Below are 19,388 nucleotides of genomic sequence, written 5' to 3' on the forward strand. Positions count from 1 at the left end.
CAAAAAAGAGCATGAGACTCTTAAGTCTCTTCAACAAATCACTCAAAATCCCTCTCCCCAGAGGGGAAGCGGTTTTCTCACTGGTCCTTTCGAGGCCAATCCCGTTCTTCACAGAACATGTACAATATGGGAAACAACTGGAACTTGGGGCAAGCATCCAGCACCCCGGCCAACTATCCACCTAGGGGTCTGCCGTGCAGGAAGGGTTGAGGCAGAGGCCCCAATTCCAGGGGGGCCACAGCCTCTGGTCAGAAATGACCTACGGATTCAGGTCCCCTCCCATGACACCCCGGTCGGGGGGCGCTTAACATCTTTCCTTTTGGCATGGCATGGAATTGCATCAGACCAGATTTTTACCAGGGTTGGTTTTCCTAGGGAGGTTATCTCGGACAGGGGGACCAATTTTATGTCCCACTACATGCAAGCCATGTGGAAAAACTGTGGAGGTATGTTATGTTACTTTGCATGTATATAGCGCCTTATGTACCATTGGTATGATCTCAAGGCTCTGGTAGTTTGAACGCCCTCGGGAACCGTAGTTCAAGTCAGTAGAGAGAGAGTCATAAGGTGTGTGTGTGAGCACTGGGCGTGTGCAGCAGGTGTGGTACTCGTATGATAGCTGCTTCTTAGCGGTAGATAGATGTGGTGGCTGGGAGATCAGGAGTATGTGTTCGTTCTGGCATGGTGTTACCCGGAACGATTCTGGCTGCGTTAGGCCTGAGGAGAAAGCCTAGGCTGGCGGGTGTGCAGCCAGCTGTTTTTGGTTAGGGTGATGGGGAGTATGTGGCAGGTGTTGGTATGAGAACAGCTATACCGAATGTGTCATAGTATTCCTGTGTTCTAGTTGAGTAGTGGTGTATAGAAGAGACTAAGCGTGGTGATGTGGTAGTTTTGAGTAGGTGCTTGAGATCGAGCGCACATCTGAACCATTTATTCAGTCAGTTTTATTCACAGTCTGTTCAATCAGCTTCGTCTGTTCACACATTTTGCCTGGTTCTTTACTTGTTTTATTCGTCATTCCATTCATTCTATCATTCGATCGTTCATCTAGTTAGGCTGTTCGGTTATCTTCATCTGTTCTCTCCACTCTATCTGTTCCGCCTTCTTGATTTGATCGTTCCATTCCATCCACTCCATCTGTTCCATCCAGGCCATCTGTTCAATCTACACCATCCATTCAATCCACTTCATTCTTTTCATCGACTCCAGTCGTTCCACCCACTCCATCGGTTCCACCCACTCCATCCGTTTAATCCACTCCATCCTTTCCATAAACTCTATTAGTTCCATCCACTCTAACCGTCCCATGCATTCCATCCGTCACATGACCTTCCATCCATCACATGCACTCCATAAGATTCTATGTACTCGTCTTTTCCATGCACTTTATCCGGTTCATGTATTCCACCCGTTCCATGATCTCCCTCTATTTTATGCACTCCCGTCCGTTCCATCTTTTCAATACACTCCATTTGTTCTTGTCATTCCTAAAAGTTCTCAACAGCCTACCATATCCAAACCAATGGGTTGGTGGAGAGGTTTAATAGAACTATGAAGAGCATGATAGGTGCTTTGGAAGAACCACTTGGAAGAAAGTGTGACCTTCTACTGCCATACCTTCTCTTTGCTTATAGAGAAGCCTTTCAGGAAGGGGTTGGCTTCAGCCCCATTGAGCTCCTCTGTGGTCATCCGGTTAGACGTCCATTGACACTAATCAAGAAAGGGTTGGAGAGTGTTCCTTCCCACAAGCCAGTGAGTCACTATGTGCTAGGACTCTGAAGGAGAATGACAGATGGCAGTAGCTTCAGATAACTTGAAAGCAGGTCAGGCTCTGGTTAAAACATTGGCATGACCAGACGGCCTACATGGTTGAGTTTACTCATGACCAGCTAGTTCTAGTTATGGTACCTACAAGGCAGAGGGCCTTACAGGACAAATGGATTGGACCCTTCAAGGCTGTGGGCAAACCTGGAGAGGTCAATTATTTGGTGGATTTGGCTAATCCCAAGGAGGCCCCCAGGGTCTTTCACACCAACCGCCTAAAGGCACATGTATCCAGACCAGAAATGGGAGCTTTGCTCTTAGCATCTGATCAAGAGAAGGAGGAGAGTGAACCTCTACCTGACCTTCTCAGGGGACTGCCTTTAGATGGAAAAATAGGAGTTCATCTTCTGCTCTGACTCTGAACCAACAGGAGGAGTGCAAAGTTCTGTTAATTCAGTTTGCCTCCCTGTTTTACTAACACCAGGCTTGACCCCTTGGGGCCAGCATGCTATCCTCACTGGTGACTACCTGTTAAAAGCAGGGGTTACAGAATGTCAGACCATGTAAGAATCCACATAAAGGAAGATGTCAAGAAGATGCTTGATCTCGGGGTAATAAAGCCCTCTACAAGTCCATAGGTTAGTCCTGTTGTACTAGTGCCAAAGGCAGGATCCAAGGAGTTGAGATTCTGTGTGGACTATAGAGCTCTAAATGCAGTCACTAAGACTGATGCCCATCCTTTACCTAGGACTGATGAGCTGGTGGGTATACTTGGTTCAGCCAAGTACCTCAATACATTTGACCTAACATCAGGCTATTGGCAAATGGCTCTGACAGACCATGTCAAGGAGAAAACTGCATTTTCTACCCCCGTTGGCTTATACCAATTTAAGGTAATGCCTTTTGGACTAAAGAATGCACCTACTACATTCCAAAGGATGGTATATCATGTTCTGAATGGGATGGAGGACTTCTGCATGGCATACTTGGATGACATTGCAATTTTCAGCCCTACTTGGAAGGAACATATTGACCACTATGTATGGCAGGCTCTTGAGCAGGCCAATCTGACCATAAAGGCAAGTAAATGTCAAATTGGTTGGAGTGCAGTGGTCTACCATGGACATGAGGCAGGAGGAGGTGAAATAAGGCCATTGCCTAGCAAAGTACAAGCTGTACAGGACTGAGCCACCCCTACTACTCAAACCCAGGTGAGAGCCTTTTTAGTTCTCATTGGTTACTATAGGAACTTCATAAGAATTATGGGACCATAGCTTCTCCCTTGAATGTGATCTCCTCACGTAAATACCCCAAGAAGGTTCGATGGAATGATGAGTGCACTAAGGCAGTTGAAGGACTTAAGAAAGCTCTTTGTCAAGCTCCAGTCCTAAGAGCTACTGACTACAACCAGTCCTTTATTGTACAACCTGATGCTTCAAATACAGGAATAGGGGCAGTTAACAGTTGGGGTTTTTTTTTAATTTTATTTATTTTATTTTTTTTCTCTCTTCTTTCTTCTCGTTTTTCATTCATGGTATTTGCTATGTGACTGTTGTATTGTTGGTTAAATTGTAAATAAATATTTAAAAAAAAAAAAAAAAAAAGGAATAGGTGCAGTTCTGAGTCGGGGTGTTCCCTGCCTTTCTCATCCAGGTATCTGCTTCATCAGTAGGAAACTGAAGCACGGAGAAACAAGGTGGGCAACCATAAAACTTGAATGTTTTGCCACTGTGTGGTCTTTGAAGAGGTTTAGACCATACTTGTATGGATCTACTTTTGTAATTCAAACAGACCAGCCCTTGAGATAAAAGCAGGTGAGGGGGGGCAAAATTGTTAAGATGGTCATTCAGCCTTCAGGGGTTTGATTTCACTATAGAACACAGGTCAGGATGTAATCACCAAACTGCTGATGGTTTCTCCAGAAAGTTTGACCGACTGGAGTAAGGAGATTCATCCAGGAGTGGATTAAATCCTCATGTCCTTTAGTCTGGGGGGGAGGGGGGCGAGTGCTAAGGAGAATTCTCAGAAATGTGTTAATTCCCTTTCTACCTTAGAGACCCCCAGCTCTTTTGCTGGACTTTAGGACTTTTAATTTCTAACCTTGAGACTCATGTATTTTTCTTGTGATTTGGATCTGTTTCTTTTTTACTTTGGGGTCTGACAAACTCCATGGGTATCATTTTTACATTGTGACACACAGCGCCTTCAATGCAGTGGCACAGGGAAGTCTTCGATTTCCCAAAGGTTTAAATACCTTCTCTTGGTAAAACTACTGTTTCCAAGAGCAGTGAAGTGAAATTGACTTTACTCACATTTAACTTTCTAGACCCAGCACACACTATCTTACCATAGGGTGTTGGAGGGGTTACTTAGAATCCCCTTTGTCTAGTTTCTCATGTAACATTTTTGTTACCCTTTCTACAATTAATGGCTGGTGGCAGTGGTTTGCTTTTTACTACCGTTTTGTGTTTTTACCGCGGGCTGCATTCGCAGCTGCAGTAAGACACCCATGGCTGCCCATTTTGTCAAAATGGCCCCAGTTTTTTTCCTGCCATTTCTTGTTGGAAAGGTCCTCCTTGAGATTTACTCTGCGCGCCAAACCAGTTTTGGTCCCTTTGTTCATTTTATTGTTGCCGGGGTTAATGAGTGAAGCCAGTCTCTGGCTCCAGCATGCCTGGCAAGGGCCGGAAGTGAGGGAGGTGCCGAAACTCACTGTGCTTAATCCCCTTTGTTACAGGAATGCACCCCAAAGGTGATTGCCCGGCTGACTATCCCGGGAGGACAGCCACGCTGCTGTGTAATTGACAGCTGGGCTGGAATGAATGAGAGGAACCTGCATAAAAGGCAAGGCTTTTTGGCTTGGAAGGCAGTCGACCACTGAGAGAGAACTTACCTCTTATTGTGTAGCCTTACTTGCTCTCAGTCGAGACCAGTCTTGGTTGCCCTTGCAGAGTATCTTACAGCTTTGTCCCTCACAAGCCTCACAGCTTGTAGCCCTTCAAGTGACACTTATCTCTACAAACATTTCTAAAGACATTGTGCAAGACTTTTTACTCACCTGCCAAGAAGATCTTCAGCTCCCCTAGACTTTGTCCCAGTTAACATTGGCTGTCCAGGCTCCCTGAGACTCTTCTTACCTCTGACTCTGTGCCTTTACCTTTCACACAGGAATGGAAGGTTTCAAAAAGTACTTACCTGTTTATGAATCATTTGTTAACCTTTGTTTTATTCCCATGTCTAACCTTTACACCAAACTCAGTATCGCTCTAAATGTACCAGTGATAAATCAATGTCCACAGTGTCCTAGCTATTCAAGTCACTTGAGGGTGTAGGAAGGGTCTGTGTGCCATCCCCAATGGGTATCTGATTTAGAGAAAGAGTGTTTTGAAGTGTATTATAATTGTCACATGTTTTGCTTATTCCTGGAGAAGGCTTATATAACTGACTGTTAAATTAATAATTGTCAAAGAAACCTTGAGTGGAAGTGTTCATTTGAATAACTGTCACTGTGAGACGTTACAACCCTACTGCTCACATTGACCCCTCTTGAGGTAAGCCTGGCTGCTCAGCCAAACTACTAAAATGTTAGAGAGAATTCTCAAAAATGTGCTAATTCCCTTCACCTTAGAGAACCCCCAGCAACTTTGCTGGATTTTGAAGACTTGATATGTTTACCTGGAAAGAGTGTGAGCCTTTCTTCCCACTCTTTCATGTATTTTGATATGTGTTTTACTCTTGTGGTCTGATTATGGAGTTTTAAGATAACGCCATAGGCATCTTCTCATGTGTGTTACACAGCACCCTCAGTGCAGTGACACAGGGAAATTCTTTTTAGACTTCCTAAAGGTTGAAATACATTCTGTGGGATAAAATACATTTTCCCAGAGAATGTAAGGTTAAATTGACTTTACTAGTCCCATCACACACTATCTTCCAATAGGTTACCTAGTATCCCCTGTGTCTAGAAACTCAAGTAGCAGTCAAATGCTACCCTTTTCTATCGAAATGGCTGGTGGCAGTGGTTTTACAGTGAACTACCATGATTTTTCCCGACCACGAACACCGGTAGCTAAAAATCACGGGAGCCATGTTTTCCAAGATGGCGCCTTAAGCCCCTTTGTTTAAACAGGTCCCGGTCTTCTTTTTGCGCCATTTCTTTTTGGAAAGGTCTTTCTAGTGTTTGTCTCTGTGCGCCAAACCAGGTTTGGTCCCTTTGTTTCTATGCCTTTGGTGGGCTTCAGGATTGAAGAGCGCCTCTGGCGTCTGAGGTGGGCAGGAAGTGAGGGAGGTGACAGAAACTCCCTGTGCTTAGTCTCCTAGGAGACCCACATGCACTCTGGCGTGATTGGCTGGCTGACTGTCCGGCAAGGGTGAGTGGCAGCTAGGCTGGAATGATTTTGAGCAAACGGTTTAAAAGGCGAGTCTCTTGGACTGGAAAGAAGAGTCGACCACTGGAACGAAAGAACCGAAGACCAGCTGGAAGAAGACGGCTGCTGCAACTCCTGGACCTTTGGTGTGCCCGGTGAAGCCCTGCTGCAGGTCCGAATTGCCACATTCATCTCGACAGAGAAGCCCCTTCAAGGACGACTTCTTCGTTTGAGTTGGTGGGACCTATCAACTCGTAAGCCACCTGGATACCATTCTCGGAGCTGGTTAGGATTAATCAGGGGGAGGGACACCAGCTTGTGTGCTTGAATTACAGCTACTGGAACTGAAGTGACTCCATTTTGTCAGTGTTTTCTGACGATCCCGTGCAGTGCAGGAGTCCCACGACAGAGGCTCAGGAACCGTGACATCTGCCGGAACTGCCAGGAACCAACGTCTTCAGCTGCATCTTTTTGCTTCATACTAAGGTACTGTGCCAACCCGATTGAGAGAACGTATCTCTCGCTGTGAAAGTTCGTGGAACTTTCCCAACTTGCAGGCCTAATCAGCTTGTGACCCAACATATGATTCTTTTTCGTAAAAACTACTTTTGAGAACTTTGACAAAGACTTTACCGTTTACTACAAGAACTGCTCTTTCTTATCCAAGACACTAGTCCATTGACTTTGGCCTAGGCCTATTGAACTGAACCGAGTCCTCTAGTGAACTAAAACTATTTGCGCTGCCTAAGAAAGTATGTGATCTATTCTGCTAACTTGTGCCTTTTTACTCCCACTGAAAGTAACTGAAATGCCCTTTTGCTCCTATTTCAGGGAGCCTTATTTGTTCAGAAACTCATTGGTTGGTTATTGAAGTGTTTGGGTATAATATTAAGTTTCCTCCTTCTAGTGAATGTTTTCTGAATGATTGTGTAATAAATTAATAAGTGTTTTTACCAAGAAACATTGAGTGCAAGTGTCTACTTGAACCACTGTGATGGTAAGACCTGTGCAACCTCTTGTACTGCTCACAAACATTCCCTCTTGAGATCAGCCTGGTTGCTCAGCTAACAAAAACTGTGTAGTACAGATTTATACCAAAGGTTGGTTTTTGCTTACACCTGTAGTCCTAATTGTATGTGGTGGTCCCAGAGGGTACTACATGCAATTCTGCCTAACACAAGTATTCAAATAACACTTGTTTCAAGGTTTTCTAGTAAAATAATTTTAACAGTAAGTTTTACATAAGCATGGACTGGCACACGCACACGCACGCACACACAGGCACACACAGACACACACACAGGCACACACAGGCACATACGCACAGACAGGCAGGCGCGCTCACCTGGCTCCCACAGGGGCGTCGATCGGACCCGGACAGCTGCGACCTCCTCCAACGTTAAGCGTAGTGCAGAGATGACAGACTGGACTGGATCGCCTAATCTCGTCTGCTTGACCCGTAGAAATATTCTCCTACAAGTGGAGAAAGAGATTTAGCCACCCATGGATTTTAGTAATGGCACCCCACTGTTATCACCACTAATCACCACCGATATTCACTTTCAGTAAACTCACCTTATGTTTGTAAATGATGAGCTCTCCATCCTGCGTGGAATGCAGGGGCGCATAGATACCAGTTACTTCACTGGTTTGAGGGCTTTGGAAGAGTTCCAGATGAGTATTGACTCTGAGGTTCCAGGCAAAAACCTGCAAGTATAAAGTTCAAAGAGTTCAATATGTCCGATGTTCACTCTTGTACATTCCTTTTTTGTGTTGCAGCTGGATCCAAGGGAAGATTGTCTTGTGGCAGCTGCTGGTGTTCAGGTAAGAGTCTGTATTACCCAACACTGTCTGGCAAAAGATGCGTGTGTTTAAATTGCTGGTTTCTCTCTCCTTACAGGTGCGGCGTAAGAAGTTGCGTTTTGTTACAGAACAATGCCTCTGGTTGTTAATCAGGTAAATCTATGGTGGAGAGGTTGTATTTGTTGGCTCTCGTCTCACATTATGTTTCTTTTGTCCCCTAGATGGTGGAATTCGGCGGAGAAAATGATGGAGGCTGCGCCGGATCGAAAAATGCTGTGAGGACTGGTGAGTATGGCGCGGCGCTGCAGCTGTCGATGCAACGCGTGTAGAATAATGGCCTTTTCAAGTTCTAAGACGTGATGGATCCGGAATTCAGGTAAGGATTGAAATGTTTTCTAACCTTTCCTTCTTCTTTCTTCTATTTCTAGGAGCTCTGGATTAGAGACGGGCGTGGCTGAATACTGGATGCTGACTGCAGGCACGGTGAGCGTTACGCTGCTGGATGCAGAATAACACGAAGCATGTGCTGGCGTTCGGGCGTGGTTTAAATAGCCTCCAAAGTAGTTCCAGGTAAGAAGTTCCCCAGAACCACACCTGAGTAAAAAATAGTCCCTGTAACAAATAGTCCCATCCAGGCCTCACGTGGGCTTGGATTCATTTGCAGCATGGTCTGCATGAGGTAAGTAAAGTCTATGAGCCTGGCGCCTATGGCGCCAGGACTGATTTCTATTATGAGCCTGGTGCCTAAGGCGCCAGGACTGAACCCAGACAGCTCCCAGCCGGGGCTGCTGGGGTTTTATTAAATACCTGCTCCCGGGGCTGATGGGCTTGAACCGGATGACCGGGGGTAGGCATCATGACACGGGCACAAACGCACACGGACGGGCACACACGCACACACACTGTGGACATTGATATATCACTTTTAACACGTAATGCAATCGAGTACGTATTATAGGTTAACCCTTTCCCAGCAATACAAGTTATGTTATGTAATTTATATTGCGCTCCCGGTACCCATGGGCTTAATTGTGAAGGAATAGATGTAATATACACAAACAGAAACCTAGCTCGGAACATTCAATAAAGGGCTAGCGGAATAAAAATAATTTCAACACTTCGGTCGACTCAATGACTCTTCGCTCCGGAGGCAAGAGATTCCAAGCCAATGGGGCTGCTATGAAAAAGGCTCAATTGCGCACTTTGTTGGTTTTGCCGCGTCTAGTTTTAAGCAGTTTGGAGTTGTCAGATCTTAACGATCTAAGACTCTGCCTTTTTTCTACACCTTACATTAGATACAAAGGCATATGCCCCGCCAGGCATTGCTGAGTAATTAATAGCATCCTAAAATGCACTCTTGCCTGTACCGGAAGCCAATGCAAGCTGCGTCATGCATCCGAGACGTGCTCCCTACGATTCAGTCTTTTCACACCTCTTACGGCCCCGTTCTGCACCACTTCGAGGCGATGATCGGTTTTAGAGGAGCCTGCTAGAAGACTGCAGCAATAATCTATCTTGGAGCGAATAATCGCTCTCACTAGCGTTTCTGAGTTTTTGCGGAAATAAGAGGACGAAGTTGGCGCAACAGTTTGATGAAGTATGATGATGATGAGACCAGGATGCTCATTTGCTCCCCCATATTAAGATTTTTATTCAAAATGTACTATTCAGTGCCAGTCCATTCAGGACCATCCACCTTTGTATCGTATGATAGATTTTATTGATATTTGTTTTGTCCACCTCATGGGATCCTGTCAAAGGGTTAACGCATTGCGAAACATCCGCATAGTTGGGGAATGAAATCCCCTCTTGTTCCAGCATCTGGAAAAAGGGGACCATAACGATGTCATAAAAACATGGTGACATGCAGGCTCCCTGCCGGACCCCGTAAAGCAAAGGTTTTGGGTCTGATTCGGCTAGCTCACTCGCCACTCTCAAGTAACTTGTGTACCACCGATAAGAGACAGTACAACAAAAAGTCAATGGGTCCAAAGAGTCTGCAGGGAGCCAGGGCAGCCAATGTCAATTGAAGCAATGTTTAGGGAGCTGAGGCACTACTTGTAGATAGCACAAAAGTATTGCACAATGTTATATATAGTTTGTGGAAAAGAATCACTGTTGGGTCCCAAGCTGTAAGGCTTGTGATAGCCAAGCTGCAAGCAGAAAAAGCCGCTTCTGTAAGTCTCAAGTGAGCCAGACAAGCTACAGACCAAAAAGGTAAGTACCCCTTTAGCCAAGACGGTACCATAGGTTGGAAGAAGAGGATCCAGCTGGCTTCTGTTTCAGGTAGCAGTCCTGCAGTTCCTGGGCCTTGGTCGTAGAGACGAGATGGAGGACGTCTGGAGGACTCCTGCACTGCAGTTTGAAGGTCAGTGGTAGCAATGGACTTCAGATCTGCGGCACTTTGCATTTTCAGCTATTGGTAAATAGCACCACCGTGGTTCTTAGACACCTTGTGTCTCCCCTTGCTTCTGTGGTCCAGCACTCTGTTGAGGTGGCTCAGGCTTGGGCCACCCTGCTTCAGGAGGGTCTGCGGGATCTTCCTGGAGCTCAGGTCTGGCTAAAAGAAGATGCACTCGTTCCTGGTGTTCCTGTCCTCTTTGCTGCGGCTGGAACAGAGTGCCAGGAGTACAGCCTGCATGGAGAGGGGGTTTGAGTCGAGTTTGTCCTGGGCTCAGTTGGTCCACTAACCCAAGGGAAGTAGAAGTCCGTCCCGGGTTTCTCTAGTCGATAAGAAAATTGAAGCTTCAGCACTGTAGCAGGGCTTCACCGAGCAAACCAACGGTCCAGGAGCGTGCAGCAAGCTTCTCTTCCAGTTTCTTTTTTGGTTCCTTCGTCCAGGTGGCGACTCTGCCTTTGTTGCAAAAGACCTCACCTTTTATGCAAGTTTCTCACATTGATTCACAGCCTAGCTGTCACTCACACAGCAGGGTGGCTGTCCTCCAAGGACAGCCAGCAAGCCAATCATAGACTAAGGACCGGTCGTTTCAATGACCTCCCTTGCTTCCTGCCCTGCCACACGCTGGAGCCAGAGACTGGCTCCAACCGTGAATCCTGCCAAAGACGAAACGAACAACGGGGCCGGCGCGGTTAGGGAGAATGCTCAGAAATGTGCCAATTCCCTTCTACCTAGAGACCCCCAGCTCTTTTGCTGGACTTTAAGACTTTTAATTTTCATCCTGGAGAGAGTGAGACCTTTTCCCACTCTCCTGTATTTTTCTGTGATTTGAACAGTTTCTTTTGGTTTTGGAGCCTGACAAACTCCATAGGCATCATCTTTTTGCATTGTCACACAAAACCTTCAGTGCAGTGGCACAGGGAAGTCTTTCAGATTTCCCAAATACCTTCTTTTGGTGAAACTATCGTTTCCAAAATCATTTAAGTGAAATTGACTTTACTTACATTTTGTAACTTTCTAGACCCAGCAAACACTTATCTTACCATAGGGTGCTAGAGTGGTTACTTAGCATACCCTTTGTCTAGTTTCTCATGTAACATTTACCATTTCTACAATTAAAGGCTGGTGGCAGTGGTTTACTTTTTGCTACCATTGAGTGTTTCTTCCGCGGGCTGCAATTGCAGCTGCAGTAAAGCACCCATGGGTGCCCATTTTGTGAAAATGGCCTGGTAGTCTTTTTTCGCCATTTCTTGTTGGAAAGGTCCTCCTTGAGGAAGCGAGGGAGGTGCCAAAGCTCCCTGTGCTTTAATCCCCTTGGTTACAGGAATGCACCCAAAGGTGATTGGCCGGCTTTGCTGTCCAGCAAGGACAAGCCACGCTGCTGTGTGATTGACAGCTGGGCTGGGATGAATGGGAGCAACCTGCATAAATGGAGAGGCTTTTTGGCTGCTTGGAAGGCAGTCGACCATTGGACGAAGGAATCCAAAGAAGAACTTGGAAGAGACGCCTGGTGCAACTCCTAGACCGTTGGTTTGCCCGGTGAAGCCCTGCTGCTGTGCTGAAGCTCCGAATTTACCTCGTCAAGAGAATCCCTGCAAGGACGACTCCCTCCCTCCCCCCCTTCAGTTGGTGGGACCAATGAAAGCCCTGCTGATGTGCTGAAGCTCCGAATTCACCTCGTCAAGAGAAGCCCTGCAAGGACTCTGTCCCCCCCCCCACCCCCCCCAACCCCGCCGGATTTGGTGGGACCAATTAACTCCAAAGTGAACTCGTTTGGGCATCCTCTCGGAGCAGGCTGTACTTCAGCTGCTGCAGCTGGAACCGAAGTGCCAGGGAGAGGAACACCAAACAGAGTTGATCGCTTTTAAGTCGGACCCGATCATCAAGATCATCCTCTGGACTTCCCTGAAGCAGGACTGACTAATTCTGAACCACCTCAACACAGTGCTGGATCCCAGGTGCGAGGAAAGCCTGAAGTGGTAGCCGAGAACCGCAGTGTTGCTATTTGCTGTCGGACGCGAGGAGTTGAAACGCCAAAGTGCCACTAAATTGAAGTTTGCCGTTTGCTGTTGCTGATCGTCCTGTTGTGTTGTAGGAGTCCCCAGAAATCCTCCCTCTTGTCCCCACGACTGAGGCACAGGAACTAAAGGATCTGCAGAGCCACACCGGAACAGAAGCCAGCTGGAACCATTACTTCTAAACAAAGGTACTGTACAATCTAATAGAACTTAACTCTTGTCTTGTAGCCTTACTTTTTCTCAGTTGAGACTAGTCTTGGTTGCTCCGATAGAGGTGCTTGCATCTTCTACGCCTCACAGGCCTCCCGCCTTGTGGCACTACATTAATTCTACTTTTTCTACAAAGACTACTAAAATATTGTGCAAGACTTTTACTCACCTTCAAGAAGTGCTTCTGCTCACCTAGACTTTTGCCCAGTTGTCATTGGCTGGCCAGGGTCCCTGAATGACTCTTCTCTCCTCCGATTGTTTGTTGGTACCTTCCTTCCAGGAAAAGGTTAACTTAATTTGCATTGGTGGGTTCAAAAGTACTTACCTGCTTAAGAATATTTGTGTGATCTCTTGTCTTATTCTAAAATCCCTTTACTTTGACACACATCTCAGTATTGATCTAAATGTACCAGTGATATATTAATGTCCACAGTGTCCAACTATTTAAGTCCCCTGAGGGTGTAGGAAGTGTGTGTGTCTCATCCCAAATGGGTACTTGCTGATTTAGAGAAACTAAGAGTGTAATTTGGAGTGTATTTGTGTGTTACTATTATATTGCCCCTTCTGAAGGCTTATTCAAACTCACTGTTAAATTAATAATTATTTAATCGAGAAACCATGTGTGTAAGAGTTTATTTGGATACTTGTCACTGTGCATCTCTGTGTAACCACCCTACTGTTCACATTGACCCCTCTTGAGATGAGCCTAGCTGCTCAGCCACACTATCAACCTGTGTAGTACAGACTTATACCAAAGGTTTGGTTCCTATTGCCAGGAGGTCAAGGTTGTTGTAGTGCACCCAAAGGGTACTGCGACACACTCCAGACTTACAGCAGATGTGTCAGCGTATACCACCGGTGGCCCGGCAGGAGCAGCACATCCCTCAGCTCCTGAAGGAGGTTAAGGGCCATGCTAAGAAAAGGGGCGATAGAGTTGGTTCCAAAGCGGCTCCGGAGTCTACTCGGATACATCTTGGTAAAGAAGACCGAGCGCTCGAGGCCCTTTCTAGACCTGCGGTGTCTCAATAAACACCAAGTCCCAAAGATTCAGGATAGCTGGGGACACAGATTTCCAGAGCCCCCCATACCAAGAGACGGTCACCACAGACTCTTCCCTGGAGGGCTGGGGACCCCACTCCAGACGTCTGCACGCCAGAGGCCTGTGGTGGCCGGACGAGAGGGATCTCCACATTTCTATCCTGGAGCTGTGGGCAGTGTTCTGGGTCCTCAAGTTGTTCCTTCCGTCTCTCAAGGGCAAGGTGGTGAGGGTCTTCACTGACAATACCACCACAATGTTCTACATCAGGAAGCAGGGGGAACCAGATCCCCATTGTTCTCCAGAAGGGCGCAGGCGGGAGTCCAGAACACCATTGCAGTCTCCCTCAGAAGGGAACTGCGCTATTGGCAAGTGTGGGAGTTTTGACAGGATCAAGTGGACAGCCTCTTCCTCAAATGGATCAGACCCCAGATCGATCGGTTTGCGACAACTAAATCCAAATGTCAGAAATTCGCCAGCAGGTTACACCAGCCGAGGAGCATGGAGGACGTGTTTTCCTTCTTGTGGGAAGGCGTCTTCTTGTACGCGCTCCCTCTCCTGCTGCAAGTCATATCAACTCAAACGGTGCTGATGCAGGATGATACTTGTCGCCTCGGCGAGGCAGATTTGGTACCTGGACCTTCTCAGTCTGTCAACGTCACCTGCAGTCAAGCTGCCAGTGGTCGCGGATCTGCTCACCTGGGAAAGAGGCGCAATCCTGCATCACGACGCAGTGTCGCTGAACCTGAAGGCTTCGCTCCTGCAGCCTTTGAGTTCAGAGGGTACGACCTGCCGGCGGACTGCAGGGAGGTCCTTGCCAGGGCCACAGGGTTGTTGACTCTTAAGTGCTACGGGCACAAGTGGACACTTTTAGCTACGTGGCGACAGATGCAGAAGATCAACCCTCTGAGGGTCATGGCCCTGCAGATTCTTCCATACTTGTTGTCCTTGGCCAAGGCGAGGCCAGCGCATGCCTCCATCAAAGTGCATCTGGCGGCTATCTCCTGCTACACCAGGTCTCCAGGACGGTGTTCTTTTTGGTCCCACTGTCACGTCAAGGAGTTCCTCAAAGGATTCTTTACGTGCTTACCAAATCTGAAGATGGCTGCCAGAGGAGGGGCTTGGAGAGAGGGCTGTCATTGGCTGAGGGCAGTATGTCCCAGAGCTCAGTGATTGGTTTGAAGGAGAAAGACAGTTTGTAAGTGAAACAGTTTTTTCTTTTATCGAGGATTCCCAGCTTGATGACTTTGAATATTCATGAGCATGTAAATCCATGCCAGACCGATGCTGGAGAACAATAGTTACAGGGAATCGTACAAAAATGTCGACCTGGGAACTGCGACAGCCGAAAATGCCGACTTTATTTTCTTTTTAACCCCTCCCTTACACCATATACATATGTGGGGGGGCTTAGAGTATATTAATATGGGGGGGATGCGGGGGGGTCTTCCCCCAGCATATATATGTGGTGTAAAGGGCTAAAAAATAAGAAAATCAGCATTTTCGTCCGTCACAGTGATCACATAGATCCTAGTTACAGGTAAGTAACTTGTTCCATACCAAGTATCCTTAAGAACCAGACAACTGGCTCAAAAATGTAAAGTGGCACTGTCCTGCTCCAATGTGCCCGGTTCTAAATAATTTTTCTTATGTCTTCATTGTTATATTATGTACATGTCCTAAATGAAGGATAACTTGAAGGTATGGATTTGTACAAATGACCTTTACTGGACAGCTACCATTAAAGGGAGGTTTACGTTTGCATAGTTCTTCATTTGGCACCCTTTGTGAGTTGGATGGGCTTCTTGGCACTTGGGCTGTAGTCTTAATTAAAATAATGTGGGTGAAAGTAGATCTACGACACAGAAACAAACAGATGTTAGTGAAGTCACAAAAGCTAGAGCTTAAATAGTTCATAGAATCGTTTTGCAGAGCTTCATTAAAAATGATTCAACATTTCAACCCACAGGCTGCAGATATCCTCCTGGAACTAACGAATGTGGATTCAGAAAGTAACGTTAAAAGTAAAAGGTATGTGCCATCAGTCATGCTCTGCCTTCAGTACTTGGTTTTAAAGATAGTGCACATGTGCTGCATGGCTTGCCAGATTTATTGCATTTGTCTTTCTATGAAAAGCGTTGGTTAAGATTTTAAAGTTGTGCTAAATCTGCCTCACTTTTTGCTGGACTGGTGTATTATTTTTCCCTATACCTTTTCCCACACTCGCATACCAGTGCCGCAGGATTATGTGCAATGGCTGATTTCAGCCTTGAAGCCCACAGTAGATCGTATTGCCTATGCCTGCGTATGCAGCGAGATGGCTGGCTAAAGAGATTTCCCCTTTTTATGACAGATTGCATACATCCTTAGATCAGGGGATGGCGCCTCAGAAGTTTAAGAACTCTATTACACCATTGCTAAAGAAACTAAATCTGGATCCTGCCAGTCTAAAAAACTACATGTCGAATACAGGTCTTCCGTGGCCGGGCAAAATCTTGAGAAGTGGACACCACCCAACTACAAGCTCATATACAAAAAGAAGGGCTGCTGGATTGTTTTCAGTCAGGCTTCGGCTCAAGTCATCGCGGATCGGGCAGGACTTCCACTGTTGGTGATGTTGGACCTGTCCACAGCCTTTGACATGGTAGATCACATTCTGCTTAACCACCTAAGAGGGATGGGTAAGGTTGCAGAATACGCCTTCAGGTGGTGTTACGGAGAATTCTCAGAAATGTGCTAATTCCCTCCACCTTGGAGACCTCAAACAATTTAGCTGGATTTTGACGACTTGATTTTTTTTAACCTGGAGAGAGCGAGACCCTTTTTCCCACTCTCTCATGGATTTTAATGTGATTGTGTACACTGTTTCTTTTGGTTTTGCAGTCTGGTAAACTCCATAGGCATCGCCTTTTCCATTGTCACACAGCACCTTCAGTGCAGTGGCACAGGGAAGTCTTTCAGATTTCCCAAAGGTTTAAATACCTTCTCTTGGTGAAACTACTGTTTCCCAGAGCAGTGAAGTGAAATTGACTTTAGTTACATTTGTAACTTTCTAGACCCAGCACACACTATCTTACAATAGGGAGGGGTTACCTAGTATCCCCTTTGTCTAGCTTCTCATGTAACATTTTTTATGTTACCCTTTCCTCACTGAATGGCTGGTGGCATTGGTTTCGATTGAACTACCATGGTGGGCATTTACTGCGGGCTGCGTTCGTATTTGCCTGCTTAAGAATATTTGTGGTCTCTTGTATGTTCCAAATAACCTTTTCCTTTGACTTATTCCTATATGACTCTAAATGCAACAGTGATATATTAATGTCCCCCGCACCGTAGCTATTGAAGTCACCTTAGGGTGTACGTCGTGTCTGTGGGCCATCCCAAAAGAGTATCTACTGATTTATACATATTAAGAGTGTGTATGCCATGAAGTGTATTTGATAGTTACTTTTTATATTGCTCCCTTCTGAAGAAGGCTTACTCTAACTGACTGATAAATTAATAATTGTTTATTCAAGAAACCTTGTGTGTAAGTGTTTATTTGAATACTTGTCACTGTGAATCTCTGTGCAACTCCCCTACAGCTCACATTGACCCCTCTTGTGATAAGCCTGGCTGCTCAACACGATACCAAAACTGTGTAGTACAAGCTCATACCAAAGGTTGGGTTTCCTATAACTGTAGTCAGAGTTTTTTGTAGTGTTCCCAGAGGGTACTGCATACTGTTAGGGAGAATTCTCAAAAATATTTCCCTTCACCTTAGAGACCCCAGCAACTTTGCTGGATTTTGAGGACTTGTGTTCTCTCCCCTGGTGAGAGTGTGAGCCTTTTTCCCACTCTCCCAGGTATTTTGATGTGCGTTTTACTCGTGTTTTTGGGTATGGAGCTTTAGATAACAATAAAAAGATGCCTGTGGGTTTGTCACAGCACCTTTAGTGCAGTGGCACAGGGGTGTCCTTTGGACTCCCCAAGGTTTAAATACCTTCTCTGGGATGAACTACTGCTCCCCAGAGAATGTAAAGCGTTTGACTTTACTAGTCTTTTTTTAAATTCATAGACCAGCACACACCATCTTACAATGGAGTGCTGGAGGTGTTACCTAGTATCCCATGTTGTGTTCTTTATAGTTTCTAAACCTATGGCATTTTTGTGTCACTTATAAGATGTGTTGCTATGTTCTTTGAGGAAATGTGTATCTGTATGAACAAATACAGAAAGCAGTTTATGTTGACCTGTATGCGATTTAATACAGACAAACGTATACTTACCGGGAACCAAGTGTCCATCATTCTTTCTCTACTGTCCTGCTGAGACACTATTTCAGGAATTACATGAAGGTTTAAAGGAATATGTGAGGAAAGTGTGCAGTCTGTGAGGTCAGTACTTTCCCTAACCCTAGTATCCCATGTGTCTAAACACTCTTGTAGCAGTCAAATGCTAGCCTTTGCTATCGAAATGGCCGTTGGCAGTGGTTTTACAACGAACTACTATGATTTTTCCCGACTGCAAACACAGTAGCTAAAAATCGCGGGAGCCATGTTTTTTAAGATGGCTACTTAAGCCCCTTTGATTAAACCGGGCCCAGTCTTCTTTTTTCGCCATTTCTTTTTGGAAAGGTCCTTTTAGTGTTTGTCTCTGTGCGCCAAACTAGGTTTGGTCCCTTTGTGTCTATGCCTTTGGCGTGCTTCAGGACTGAAGACTGCCTCTGGCGTCTGATAGTCTGGGGTGGGCAGGAAGTGAGGGAGGTGCCTGACTGTTCTCAGTCTCCTCAAATGCACTCTGGTGTGATTGGCTGGATGACTGTCCGGCAAGGACAGCCACCCTACTGGGTGCGTGGCAGCTAGGCTGGAATGAAAGGGAGAAAACTGTTTAAAAGGCGAGTCTCTTTGACTGGAAAGCTGAGTCGACCACTGCAACGAAAGAAATCGAAAACGAGCTAGAAGAGAACTGAGGAAAAGCTGCTGCTGCAACTCCTGGACCGTTGGTTTGCCCGGTGAAGCCCTGCTGCAGTTCCGAATCACCAAGTTCACATCGACAGAGAAGCCCCTTCAAGGACAATGTCTTCCTTTGATTTGGGAGGACCAATCAACTCGTAAGCCACCTGGATACCATTCTCAGAGCTGGTTAGGATTAACCGGGGGGGAGAAGGACACAAGCTTGTGTGCTTGACTACAGCGACTCAAACTGAAGTGATTCCATTTTGTCCGCTTTTTCGGACTATCCCGTGCAGTGCAGGATGAGGGGGGAGGATGTTAGGGGGAGCAGTCCACGGTGAAGCCGTCGACCAAGCCACCGTCAATGACGACAACACTCCAAACCTCATCGTCCACAACAAAATTCTCATCGAAGTCATCGTCCGTGAAGCAGTCGTCGAAGGAAGCACATCTCTCGTCGTCGAAGCTCTCGTCCGCGAGTCAACCATCTTCAAAGTCCTTGTCCACGGAGCAAAACCACAGTCGACAAAAGTACCGTCGGCGATTCCGAAACATTTGGTGTCTTCTGAAGAAATGGAACCCACACCATTCGCTGACGTCGCGGGTAAACCATCCAATATGAGGTCACGACTTGGGGACCAGCGTCTCTGCAATTCCAGATACACTTGAGCCGGTTGGATCACAACTGTCCCCTTTAAAAGAGATGACGGAACTCCCAGACGTCCTTCTTCAGGAGGAGTTCTTGGACACGGAAATGCTTGGTGAGCAACCTTTCCTAATTCCTAAGGAAAAGAGCCCTCCTTGGCAACCGGATTCAGAGGACATGGCTGATCCTTATGACCCGGTGCTCATGGCAGC

The 19,388-nt window shown here is 46.2% G+C and overlaps 1 protein-coding gene across 3 annotated transcripts in view; it reads left to right on the forward strand.

Moving 5' to 3' along the window:
• The window catches only part of FAM13B (family with sequence similarity 13 member B), a 694,693-nt gene that overhangs the window by 250,452 nt on the left and 424,853 nt on the right, over positions 1-19,388 (forward strand). For all 3 annotated transcript variants that reach the window (XM_069649076.1, XM_069649078.1, XM_069649077.1), the window contains exon 10: positions 15,566-15,627. In XM_069649076.1, the coding sequence (XP_069505177.1) occupies positions 15,566-15,627 (62 nt within the window). The remainder of the gene's footprint in view (positions 1-15,565; positions 15,628-19,388) is intronic.

This window comes from Ambystoma mexicanum, chromosome 2q (assembly GCF_040938575.1).
Source record: "Ambystoma mexicanum isolate Mex_15411 chromosome 2q, UKY_AmexF1_1, whole genome shotgun sequence".
Taxonomy (NCBI): Eukaryota; Metazoa; Chordata; class Amphibia; order Caudata; family Ambystomatidae; genus Ambystoma; species Ambystoma mexicanum.